This window comes from Eretmochelys imbricata, chromosome 16 (genome assembly GCF_965152235.1).
Source record: "Eretmochelys imbricata isolate rEreImb1 chromosome 16, rEreImb1.hap1, whole genome shotgun sequence".
Taxonomy (NCBI): Eukaryota; Metazoa; Chordata; order Testudines; family Cheloniidae; genus Eretmochelys; species Eretmochelys imbricata.
The window spans coordinates 3,015,337-3,028,095 of record NC_135587.1 but is presented as its reverse complement, the minus strand read 5'-3'; the positions used below and the strand labels follow the sequence as shown (position 1 = coordinate 3,028,095).

At 45.0% G+C, this 12,759-nt stretch overlaps 1 protein-coding gene across 1 annotated transcript in view; it reads right to left on the bottom strand.

The window, feature by feature from the left end:
- Positions 1 to 12,759, bottom strand: part of NSMF (NMDA receptor synaptonuclear signaling and neuronal migration factor) — a gene marked incomplete at its 5' end in the record, with an annotated part of 79,125 nt that overhangs the window by 38,935 nt on the left and 27,431 nt on the right. Inside the window, one exon of the mRNA XM_077836223.1 lies at positions 8,495 to 8,965. Within this exon, the coding sequence (XP_077692349.1) occupies positions 8,495 to 8,965 (471 nt within the window). The remainder of the gene's footprint in view (positions 1 to 8,494; positions 8,966 to 12,759) is intronic.

Genomic DNA, 12,759 nt, shown 5'->3' with positions numbered 1-12,759 from the left:
TGGGACCCCCAGCCCCTTATCCAACTCTCCCCCTCCCCCCGCTCCCTTACCACGCTGCTCAGAGCGGCAGGAGCTCGCAGCCACACCACCCGCACTGCTCAGCAGAAGTGGCGGGCCACAGTGCTGACTGCGCGGTGCACTGAGGCTGCGGGGGAGGGGGGACAGCAGGGGATGGGACGGGGGCTCAGGGGCTGGGCAGGATGGGCCCACGGGCTGGATGTGGATCGCAGGCCGTAGTTTGCTCACCTCTGCTCTAAGCTGATGGGAGTGAGCTCTCCCATCGGTTTAATAACTTCTGCTTCCGCCAGAGGCTCTCTCACTGACGTAGTGCTATCTATGCCAGGCTTAGGTCGGTGTAATTTACATTGCTCAAGCATATGGATTATTCACACCCCTAAGTGACATAAGTTATACTGAAGTAACCTTTAGCCTAGACAAGATCTGAAAAAACTTTCAGGATGTGGTGCCAATATATATAATGGGGTTTGATCATTGAAGGTTTTGGCAAGATCATGATAAACTGTCAATTAAGAATCAACCATCAAAAACTAGGGGTGTCAAATTTCCAGAAATTTTGAAGGCAGGGGGGAAAAGCAGGTTTTTTCAGGGGAGTTCTGGAAAATAATAGAAATGTTGGGAAAAAACAAAATATGTGCAGTAGTTACTTGCTTATCAAAGCTAAACTTTATTTACTTTTTTAAGAATGAGAAATGTATTATCTATAATTTAGTTAGTACATCAAAAGTTCTGTTTGGTGTATTTAGGTAAGCAGAGGCTGAATGAGCTCTCCCCTGACATCTAGTGGTGAGCTGTGGAAAAGGACTTCATGAGCTGATCTTGTTTGCACAGCCCACCCACCCTGCCTAGGTGCTCAGCATGATGGGATTGCTTGCCCAAATGGTCACTTTTGGCTGGTGTTGGATCCCCAGTCTCCTTCTTATTGGGGCAGGAGTAACAAAGGGTTGTTATCCTTGTGTGAATCAGGGGCAGCAGAACTGTACTTGGCATAGTGTGATTTAGGGACTCACTCTCAACTAAATGGCACTTGCTAGGCAGGATACATGGGGTCCGAAGCCCAGTGAGTGTGGATAGGTACTTGTGCTTGGTGGTATGGGCTCCAGACATCACTTGACCTTGCCTCTCTCCACTGTGTAATAACAGAGCTAATTTAGACTCAGTTGAGAGTCTTGTCATACGCAGAGCTGAAATCACTGATAGCTGGGTCTGAGCATTAGACCTGCTTTGGGACAGTGTCTCTGATGCAAGAGATTGCCCAGTGTGCACCAGCAATGAGGCTCCCCACTAACAGCTGGCATTACTGAGAGCTGTGTTAAGTTGTGGGACCTGAAGACAGCCAGGTGGCTTGGCAAGCGGCTGGCAGGGTGGCCAGCAGAGAGGTGTGGTGATTGGCCGGCAAGGCAACCAGTGGAGAGGCTAGCAGGGAGACGTAGAGCACCGATCAGCAGGGTGGCTGGCAAAGAGGAGTGGCAAGTGCCCAGGCAGCGGAGCGAGTGAAGTGCCTTCTTATCCCCCCTCTACCCAAGGCAGGAGGTGAACTCTGCAGATGTACCTCTGGACTCTGGGTCTGCACTGACTTAGGACAACAACTGTGAATGGGGTGCAGAGAAGGGACAGGCATGTTATAGGTACCTTTGGTTGCTGAACTTAAGAACCTGATGGAAAAGGACACTGCCCAACTTATTGGGGATCTGTCTTTTGCTTATGATGTATGTTTATGAACCCTGTTTGTGGTGTTTTCCCAAATTAATGCTGGGTTAGTTCCCTCCTTTTATTAAAAGTTTCTTTTCCACACAAAGACTCTGTGCTTGTGAGAGGGGAAGTATTGCCTCTTAGAGGCACCGAGAGGGTGATATGTAATTGTCCCAGGTTACTGGGCGGGGGCTCGAGTGGGTTTTGTGTTATACTGTTGAAGAGAAACCCCTAGATATTGAACCCAACCCTTGTTGCTGCCAATTCCAACAGGCAGAAGGGTTACACTTATTTATTTAATAAGTAAAATTATTTAGTTTTTATCTGAATAATAATGACAAATATATCTAGTATTAGGGATAGGGTTGCAGCTGCACACTAAGGTGAACAGAAAAAAATATACAAAAAGTTGAAAATAGAAAGCCTCAATATTGTTGTAAACAAAAAGGAACGTCATGTTCTTTGGGCTCAGAAAAATGGATGTAAATAGCGCTCACCTGACATTATCATGCAGACACAGAAGAAATTCATATTTGTAGAGAAAAGCCCAGAAAACTAACGTTCATAATTTAGTTAAAATACAATATTAAGGACCAACAGTAAATTTGTATATATATCCAAACTTTAAATTAGTAACACCAGATTCTTTAATAGTGCATTATCATATATGCCATAAGTGTTAAAATTGTAGACATAACGAGCCATCCGATGAACCAGTATAATATAATTTAAACAGTTGCTAATGTATTCTGGGAAATGCTAGCATAGCTCAGATTTTTCCTTCTTTCCTTTCTCTTTCAGTGGTCATTCTGAGAGAAACCTGGGCAGCAGTGACCATGAGATGGTCGAGTTCAGGATCCTGACACAAAGAAGAAATGAGAGCAGCAGAATACGGACCCTGGACTTCAGAAAAGCAGACTTTGACAACCTCAGGGAACTGAATGAAGGAGGCAACCTAGTGACAGAGGATGTGGAAAAAGCTAATGTACTCAATGCTTTTTTTGCCTCCGTCTTCACGAACAAGGTCAGCTCCCAGACTGCTGCACTGGGCAGCACAGCATGGGGAGTAGATGGCCAGCCCTCTGTGGAGAAAGAGGTGGTTAGGGACTATTTAGAAAAGCTGGACGTGCACGAGTCCATGGGGCCAGACGCGTTGCATCCGAGAGTGCTAAAGGAATTGGCGGCTGTGATTGCAGAGCCATTGGCCATTATCTTACAAAACTCGTGGCGAATGGGGGAAGTCCCAGATGACTGGAAAAAGGCTAATGTAGTGCCCATCTTTAAAAAAGGGAAGGAGGAGGATCCGGAGAACTACAGGCCAGTCAGCCTCACCTCAGTCCCTGGAAAAATCATGGAGCAGGTCCTCAAGGAATCAATTCTGAAGCACTTAGAGGAGAGGAAAGTGATCAGGAACAGTCAGCATGGATTCACCAAGGGCAAGTCATGCCTGACTAATCTAATTGCTTTCTATGACGAGATAACTGGCTCTGTGGATGAGGGGAAAGCAGTGGACGTGTTGTTCCTTGACTTTAGCAAAGCTTTTGACACGGTCTCCCACAGTATTCTTGTCAGCAAGTTAAAGAAGTATGGGCTGGATGAATGCACTATAAGGTGGATAGAAAGCTGGCTAGATTGTCGGGCTCTACGGGTAGTGATCAATGGCTCCATGTCTGGTTGGCAGCCGGTATCAAGTGGAGTACCCCAAGGGTTGGTTCTGGGGCCAGTTTTGTTCAATATCTTCATTAATGATCTGGAGGATGGTGTGGATTGCACCTTCAGCAAGTTTGCAGATGACACTAAACTGGGAGGAGAGGTAGATACACTGGAGGGTAGAGATAGGATACAGAGGAACCTAGACAAATTAGAGGATTGGGCTAAAAGAAATCTGATGAGCTTCAACAAGGACAAGTGCAGAGTCCTGCACTTAGGACGGAAGAATCCCATGCACTGCTACAGATTAGGGACCGAGTGGCTAGGCAGCAATTCTGCAGAAAAGGACCTAGGGGTTACAGTGGACGAGAAGCTGGATATGAGTCAACAGTGTGCCGTTGTTGCCAAGAAGGCCAATGGCATTTTGGGATGTATAAGTAGGGGCAATGCCAGCAGATCGAGGGACATGATCATTCCCCTCTCTTTGACACTGGTGAGGCCTCATCTGGAGTACTGTGTCCAGTTTTGGGCCCCACACTATAAGAAGGATGTGGAAAAATTGGAAAGCGTCCAGCGGAGGGCAACAAAAATGATTAGGGGACTGGAACACATGAGCTATGAGGAGAGGCTGAGGGAACTGAGATTGTTTAGTCTGCAGAAGAGAAGAATGAGGGGGGATTTGATAGCTGCTTTCAACTACCTGAAAGGGGGTTCCAAAGAGGATGGATCTAGACTGTTCTCAGTGGTAGCAGATGACAGAACGAGAAGTAATGGTCTCAAGTTGCAGTGGGGGAGGTTTCGGTTGGATATTAGGAAAAACTTTTTCACTAGGAGGGTGGTGAAGTCCTGGAATGCGTTACCTAGGGAGGTGGTGGAATGTCCTTCCTTAGAAGTTTTTAAGGTCAGGCTTGACAAAGCCCTGGCTGGGATGATTTAGTTGGGGATTGGTCCTGCTTTGAGCGGGGGGTTGGACTAGATGACCTCCTGAGGTTCCTTCCAACCCTGATAGTCTATGATTCTATGAAAATATTCCAGGTAACAGTTTCTTTTCAATTTTTCCCATACAAGGCTTTTTTTTGGGGGGGGGGGGGGGCGGAGGGGAACAGAAAAAAACCCTATTTTTTCCCCAAATTTTTCTATTTTTCCAGACCCTCATCTCTCTATCAAAAACCTCTTACAAGGTGCATATGGAGCATGCTATTAATCCTATCACTCTCACACAGGACAGCTGTTGGCTGTTTACAGCAGGGCAGCATCTGATGTGAACTTTCAGGCTGTGAGACAAGTCACAGGACCCCTCTCTGCAAAGAACAGGAGTAGGTCTCTGAATTGCAGAATGAGAGACAGATGAGCGAGTGACTGAGGTTTCTGCCTGCCATTGAGAAAGCAGCAAGAGCAGTGACAGAAGCCAACTGGCCTTCAATAAGCTCACATATAAGTGAGGAAAACTGATGCAGTTAATGTCAAGAAATGTGAAGTTGCTGTTTTTGCTGAGGTTTAAGAGCAAGGTCCTGTAAATCTCTTGCAGACTTGTGTAATTATTACTCTTGTAAGCAGTGCTACTCACATGAGAAAGCACTATTAATGTAAGGGTTTGCAAGATCAGGCCCAATGCCATGCAGTCGGTTCTAGTTCTTCTGCGTAAACAGTCTTATTACTATTCTCATTCTCAGAAGTAAAGTTTCAGGAAGGCAGAGGCTATTTGTCTGTTTAGCAGAGGCCATTTCCCCTCACAAGGTTGCATAGCTGAAAATATCTCTCTTAAAGTCTAAGGAGGGAAAGTTTGAGAAGATCAAAATGAAGAATGGAATCTTCCAAGTACAGCATTTGTTTGGCTTTGGGGATTTTGGTTTTTTTTTTTTTTTTTCCCAATATGTGACATTGATAACTGCATTTTACAACCTACCATTCTTGGGGCTTTGTCCCATTGATTCATATTGATTAATCTGTAAGAGCTCCATTCCAGCAAAGTGCATTCTTTAATATTCAAAAAAATGGTTAAAGACATAAATATATCAAGTTTAAAATGTTACCCCTTTACCTTCCCAACTCAAACCAGCTCTGGCAGCTCACACTGGACCCAAATTATTAGCAGTGTACGCCCATTACTACCTACACAAAACCAAATCCCAAAGAGAATTTGGGCTCTCTCTCTGATAAGACCAGCCACAGAAACTACATTCTTATTGTGCTCTCACACAACCCTTCTCTCTTTGTCATTACACACAAAACAATCCTGTACCCGGGCAGAGTCATGTGTGACAAAAATGAAGGAAAACTCTTCTCATTTTTTGTATTGAAGAAACCGAAATAATAAATTAAGGCCAACGTTTTCAAATGTGGGGTTTAAGGTTAAGCATAGGTACCCTATGATAATACCAAATAAAGGTGCCCTGGTTTTCACTGGCCATGGATAGTATTGGGAGCTGTGGTGTTCAGCTCCTTGAAAAATCCGGGGATTTTTTATTTTTCTTTACAGTAGTCTACGTATGAATTTTGGTGCCTAACTTCAGGTAGCCAGGTTGGAAAATGTGGCCCCCACCTAACCCTCATGGCATTTTGCACGCACACCACCAAGGGCAGGATCCGGGGAAAAGCCATTGTTTGAGTTCCCTTATATTTTCTTCTCCTTGCAAACGAGGCCCGAGCCCTCCTGTAGTTAACTTGGCACCTGTCTCTTAAAGGCTGTTTGTAAAAACAGTCAAGAAAACAATGCCAGCACCTTTGCCACAGTCAGACATCTTCCTTCTTACTGACATAAACTAGAGAAAGAGATTGATGTACAAACATTGCATTAAATGAAACACACTGCGTACGAATTGAGGTGTAAAATGTGATTAGTTGAAACAATAGTAAAGAATAAAATTGTCAAACACATAGAAGAACATAAATTGTTGCGCAAAAGTCAGCACGGTTTCTGTAAAGGGAGATCGTGTCTTACTAATCTATGAGAGGTTTCAAAGTAGCAGCCGTGTTAATCTGTATCCGCAAAAAGAAAAGGAGTACTTGTGGCACCTTAGAGACTAACAAATTTATTTGAGCATAAGCTTTCGTGAGCTACAGCTCACTCAGAGTTCTTTGTGGGGGTCAACAACCATGTGGACAAGGGGGATCCAGTGGACATAGTGTACTTAGATTTCCAAAAAGCCTTTGACAAGGTCCCTCACCAAAGGCTCCCGCACCAAAGGCTCTTACGTGAATTAAGATGTCATGCAATAAGAGGGAAGATCCTTTCATGGCTTGAGAACTGGTTAAAAGACAGGGAACAAAGGGTAGGAATAAATGGTAAATTTTCAGAATGGAGAGGGCTAACTAGTGGTGTTCCCCAAGGGTCAGCCCTAGGACTAATCCTATTCAACTTATTCATAAATGTTCTGGAGAAAGGGGTAAACAGTGAGGTGGCAAAGTTTGAAGATGATACTAAACTGCTCAAGATAGTTAAGACCAAAGCAGACTGTGAAGAACTTCGAAAAGATCTCACAAAACTAAGTGATTGGGCAACAAAATGGCAAATGAAATTTAATGTGGGTAAATGTAAAGTAATGCCCATTGGGAAAAAATAACCCAACTATACATACAATATGATGGGGGCTAATTTAGCTACAACTAATCAGGAGAAAGATCTTGGAGTCATCGTGGATAATTCTCTGAAGATGTCCATGCAGTGTGCAGCGGCAGTCAAAAAAGCAAACGGGATGTTAGGAATCATTAAAAAAGGGACAGATAATAAGATGGAGAATATCTTATTGCCCTTATATAAATCCATGGTACACCCACATCTTGAATACTGCGTACAGATGTGGTCCCCTCATATCAAAAAAGATATACTAGTATTAGAAAAGGTTCAGAAAAGGGCAACGAAAATGATTAGGGGTTTGGAACGGGTCCCATATGAGGAGAGATTAAAGAGGCTAGGACTTTTCATCTTGGAAAAGAGGAGAGTAAGGGGGGAAATGAAAGAGATACATAAAATCATGAGTGGTGTGGAGAAAGTGAATAAGGAAAAGTTATTTACTTGTTCCCATAATCTAAGAACGAGGGGCCACCCAATGAAATTAATGGGCAGCAGGTTTAAAACAAATAAAAGGAAGTTCTTCTTCACTCAGCGCACAGTGAACCTGCGGAACTCCTTGCCTGAGGAGGTTGTGAAGGCTAGGACTATAACAGGGTTTAAAAGAGAACTGGATACATTCATGGAGGTTAAGTCCATTAATGGCTATTAGCCAGGATGGGTAAGGAAAGGTGTCCCTAGCCTCTGTTTGTCAGAGGGTGGAGATGGATGGCAGGAGAGAGATCACTTGATCATTACCTGTTAGGTTCACTCTCTCTGAGGCACCTGGCATTGGCCACTGTCTGTAGACAGGACACTGGGCTGGATGGACCTTTGGTCTGACCCAGTGTGGCCATTCTTATGTTCTTAGGAAAGCTTTAGATATTAAAGAAATCAAAGAATTTCTTAGCCCCAGATGATGACATGATATATCATTTTGCCTGAAGATGCTCACGGTGTGAGCAGCAAATAGGGCACTGAGGAGGGAAGAAGTACAATTGCATATCACTCTGGTGTGTCCAGCGAAAGGCACTATATGGTGTCATTCTGCAAGGAGGACTGAACTGTGTCACTCCACCCACAATAGTGTTTCCAGGGAAGCAGCATATTACAGAGTGTCTGCCCAAGGTAGCGTCCATCAAAGACACTTTACAGCATCACCATGCAGAGTTTATGAGGTGGTGCAATAGGCTTCCTTATCGACCCTCTGCGGCATCAACTAGTGCTGCTGCTGCCAGGCTGGGGGCTGAGCCAACAGCAGGACTCCCACTGGTCACATCAGGAGCGTTTGAGGCTGGCCGCTATCCACTCCGAGGAGCTTGCTCCTGCTGCCAAACAGAAGATCCCAATTGTGCATCCTCCTGACTTATTCTATGCTCACTGTTTTGCCACCTCCCTCTGCCCAGTGCCGGCACCACATACTAGCAAAGCACTCAAGGGGAAGCCCAAGGGATACTGGTTCAAGTTCTCTAGGCCAATCACTGTTCCTGGAGATTCATTTCTGAAGCCAGGAGAGAGGTGCAGCAGTCCATGTCAATAGGAACCATTGTACCCTTCGTGCACACAGCATCCACACTCACTTACCAGACACTCGATCAATACTATACATCCTCTCCAGCTTTTTCCGACGCCATCCTGTCTCGCTGGGCTGGTGCTGCTCCAGGTCAAAGGAGTGCTGGGAGTGGGCTGCCAACCGAGTACAGGCTGGGCTGTCCTTGGAGCCCTGCCGACTGCCTGCCCAGCCTTTGCAATGCCTGCCAATGTTGTGAGAGCTGCCAGCACTCTGCAGGGGCTGGCCATGATGGCAATCCTCTCGGCCGGTGCCTTTCATCACCACCAGTTCCATGCTCTCGTTCTCATGGTCCGACAGCATCGGCCTCTCACCAGAGATAGTATACACCCGTGCCTTCGGCCCCTCACTCGGAATCTTCTCGGCCTGCTCCTCAGAGAAGCTCCTCTCAAACTTGCCATCTGAGATGACAGACAGCCTGCGCTTGTTCTGAGCTGCCTGCTGCATCTCAGGGGAGTCTTCATAGGAGTCCGCTAACAGGTGATCTGAAACAGAGGGTACACTTGGTATTTATCGCTTAGACCCTTGGCTTGCCCCAGGCCCTGACATAGTAGGTGCTTTGGAGCTGTAGCCTGTGTTATCTGTGTAGAAGGGGGAGAAAGAGAGGAGGGCAGATACACCTGTGAAACTAGGCAGTAGAATGTGTACCCATTGCCCTCGTAAATCTCGACAACTGGTGCTGAAACAAGAGGCATTTCTTGCAGTTGTGCCTATTTTATTTCCTTGCAAACGTCCCAAACACAAGAAAGGGCTGGAAGCTGACAGCAGGGGAACCAACATCTTCATGATTCTGGTCTTGAGCTTGCAAATGCTTACTCCCTGGAACAGTCCTTACTCAACTGAGCAGGCCTATTAACTTCAACAGGGCTGCCCATCTAAATAGGGGCTACTTAGGTGAGGGAGGTTCATAGGTATGGCCCCTGGCTTGAGGAACAAACACCAAAGGCATGCATGAACCCAAAAGCATGCCCAAACCTTTCAGCTATTCCCACAGAGCAGACCCCAGCAACGACCATGGGAGAGGGAGGAGAGTTGGAAGGGCATTCTGAATAATGGCATACAGATATGTACACACCATCCAGCTTGGCTCTGGTACTGCCACAGTGCACATGGCTTCAGACTGTTCCCAAAAAGCAGGGATTGCCTAGGTCAGGTGTATAGACATGGGCATCCATATTTGCAGAGTGTATGTCCTCTGGACTCTGGGAACAAGCTATTGGTCTGGGCATTCTTCTTGCACTGAATTGTTTTCTGCATCTGTTATTTAAAAACAAACGGAAGGAGGGGGGAAGCATCAAAGATTTCAGGCCGATTTTCTGCATGCACAGCAAATCCAAAGAGGAGTCAATCCCCAGCTGCGATGAGAAGACCTTTTCTAGGTGACACCACCAGCAAGCAGTCATCATTGTTTGTAAACCATGTTTGCATCCTTACAGAAGCTGCACTGAAAGGAAGAAGCAATGACTCCTTGCATGGCATAAATGTAGCCAGAGCTGAGAGAGAGAGAAGCTCAGCATGTGGAGGGGAATTACAGATGTAATCTCCTTTCAGAGCACATGCAGTAAGTGAAATGCCAGGAAATCTCTGCATTATTCTTTGCACAGACCCAACAGCTGTCTCCACCCATCTGCCAGCCCCTTTCTTTTTTTTCCCCACAAGAGTTGTTTAATCATTTTGTGGGGGGGTTGGGCAAAGAAGGTGTATTCCCTGCCAATTACTTTTTAATGAGTCCCCTAGCTGCTTCCCAACTGAAGGAAGGAGAAGCGCAAGGAGATATTAACATCTAACATAGACAATAAAAACCAAATCCAAACCTTTGCTTCATTAGACTTTTAATGAAAATGTTTCCTCTAGTGGCTGAGCTGTGATTAGAAAGAATCTCTAAAAGAGTTCAGGGCCCGGCCAGCCCCGTAACTACCCTCCAGAGAGTGCAGGAGCTGGCCTAGAGGAATGGAGTAGCCTTAGGACAAAGATTTGCTGTGGTGCATCTGCAAATAAGTCTGCTCCATTGAATCATCCACCCCATCTCCTCATCCCTACACTTGGCCCCACTTTCCTTCCCCCCATTGGGTCCCTCCATCTGACTGGGGGAGGTGGAGCAGCAAGACACCAGCGAAAGGAGCTCTTCAACTGCAGCCTTCCATTTCTTCTCCAGCTATCAAACAATAATAGAATACCATTTATTTTAAATATTTTTGGATGTTTACTACATTTTAAAATATACTAATTTCAATTACAATACAGAAAACAGTGTAAAGTGCTCACTTTATATTTATTTTTGATTATATATATTTGCCCTGTAAAAAAAATAACTTTTTTCAATTCACCTCATACAAGTACTGCAGGGCAATCTCTTTCTCATGAATGCTGAACTTATAAATGTAGAATTATGTACAAAAAAACTGCATTCAAGAATAAAACAATGTAAACCTTTAGAGCCTACAAATCCACTCAGCCCTACTTCTTGGTCATCCAGTCACTCAGAAAAACAAGGTTGGTTACAATTTGCAGGAGACAATACTGCCTGCTTCTTGTTTACAATGTCACCTGAAAGTGAGAACAAGTGTTTTCATGGCGCTGTTGTAGCCGGCGTTGCAAGACATTTACATGTCAGATACGCTAAAGATTCATATGTCCCTTCATGCTTCAACCATCATTCCAGAGGACATGCGTCCATGCTGATGATGGGTTCTGCTTGAAAACGGTCCAAAGCAGTGCAGACTGACACATGTTCATTTTCATCAACCGAGTCAGATGCCACCAGTAGAAGGTTGATTTTCTTTTTTGGTGGTTTGGGTTCTGTAGTTTCCACATCAGAGTGTTGCTCTTCTAAGACTTCTGAAAGCATGCCCCACACCTCGTCCCTTTCAGATTTTGGATGGCACTTCAGATTCTTAAACCTTGGGTTGAATGTAGCTATCTTTAGAAATCTCACAGTGGTACCTTCTTTGTGTTTTGTCAAATCTGCAGCAAAAGTGTTCTTAAAATGAACATATACTGGGTCATCATCTGAGACTGCTATATCATGCAGAATGCAGGTAAAACAGAGCAGGAGTCAATTCTCCCCTCAAGGTGTACAGTCACAAATTTAATTGATCCGTTATTATTTTTAACAAGCATCATCAGCACGGCTGCATGTCCTCTGGAATGGTGGCCAAAGCACAAAGGGGCATATGAATGTTTAGCATACCTGGCACGTAAATACCTTGCAACACCAGCTACAAAAGTGCCATGCGAACGCCTGGTCTCACTTTCAAGTGACGTAAATAAGAAGAAAAGGAGTACTTGTGGCACCTTAGAGACTAACAAATTTATTAGAGCATAAGCTACAGCTCACTACATCAGATGCATACAGTGGAAAATATAGTCAGGAGATTTTATATACACACAGAACATGAAACAATGGGTGATCAGGAAAGGTGAGCTATTACCAGCAGGAGAGCAGGGTGGGGGTGGGGGAGAGGACCTTTTGTAGTGATAATCAAGGTGGGCCATTTCCAGCAGTTGACAAGAACAGTAGGAGGGGAAATAAACATGGGGAAATAGTTTTACTTTGTGTAATGACCCATCCACTCCCAGTCTCTATTCAAGCCTCAGTTAATTGTATCCAGTTTGCAAATTAATTAAGCAGTCTCTCCTTGGAGTCTGTCTTTGAAGTTTTTTTGTTGAAGAATTGCCACTTTTAGGTCTGTAATCGAGTGACCAAAGAGACTGAAGTGTTCTCCGACTGGTTTTTGAATGTTATAATTCTTGACGTCTGATTTGTGTCCATTTATTCTTTTATGTAGAGACTGTCCAGTTTGATCAATGTACATGACAGAGGGGCATTGCTGGCACATGATGGCATATATCACATTGGTAGATGTGCAGGTGAACGAGCCTCTGATGGTGTGGCTGATGTGATTAGGCCCTATGATGGTGTCCCCTGAATAGATGTGTGGACACAGTTGGCAAAGGGCTTTGTTGCAAGGATAGGTTCCTGGGTTAGTGTTTTTGTTGTGTGGTGTGTAGTTGCTGGTGAGTATTTGCTTCAGGTTGGGGGGCTGTCTGTAAGCAAGGGCTGGCCTGTCTCCCAAGATCTGTGAGAGTGATGGGTCATTCTTCAGGATAGGTTGTAGATCCTTGATGATGCGTTGGACAGGTTTTAGTTGGGGGCTGAAGGTGATGGCTAGTGGCATTCTGTTATTTTCTTTGTTGGGCCTGTCCTGTAGTAGGTGACTTCTGGGTACTCTTCTGGCTCTGTCAATCTGTTTCTTCACTTCAGCAGGTGGGTATTGTA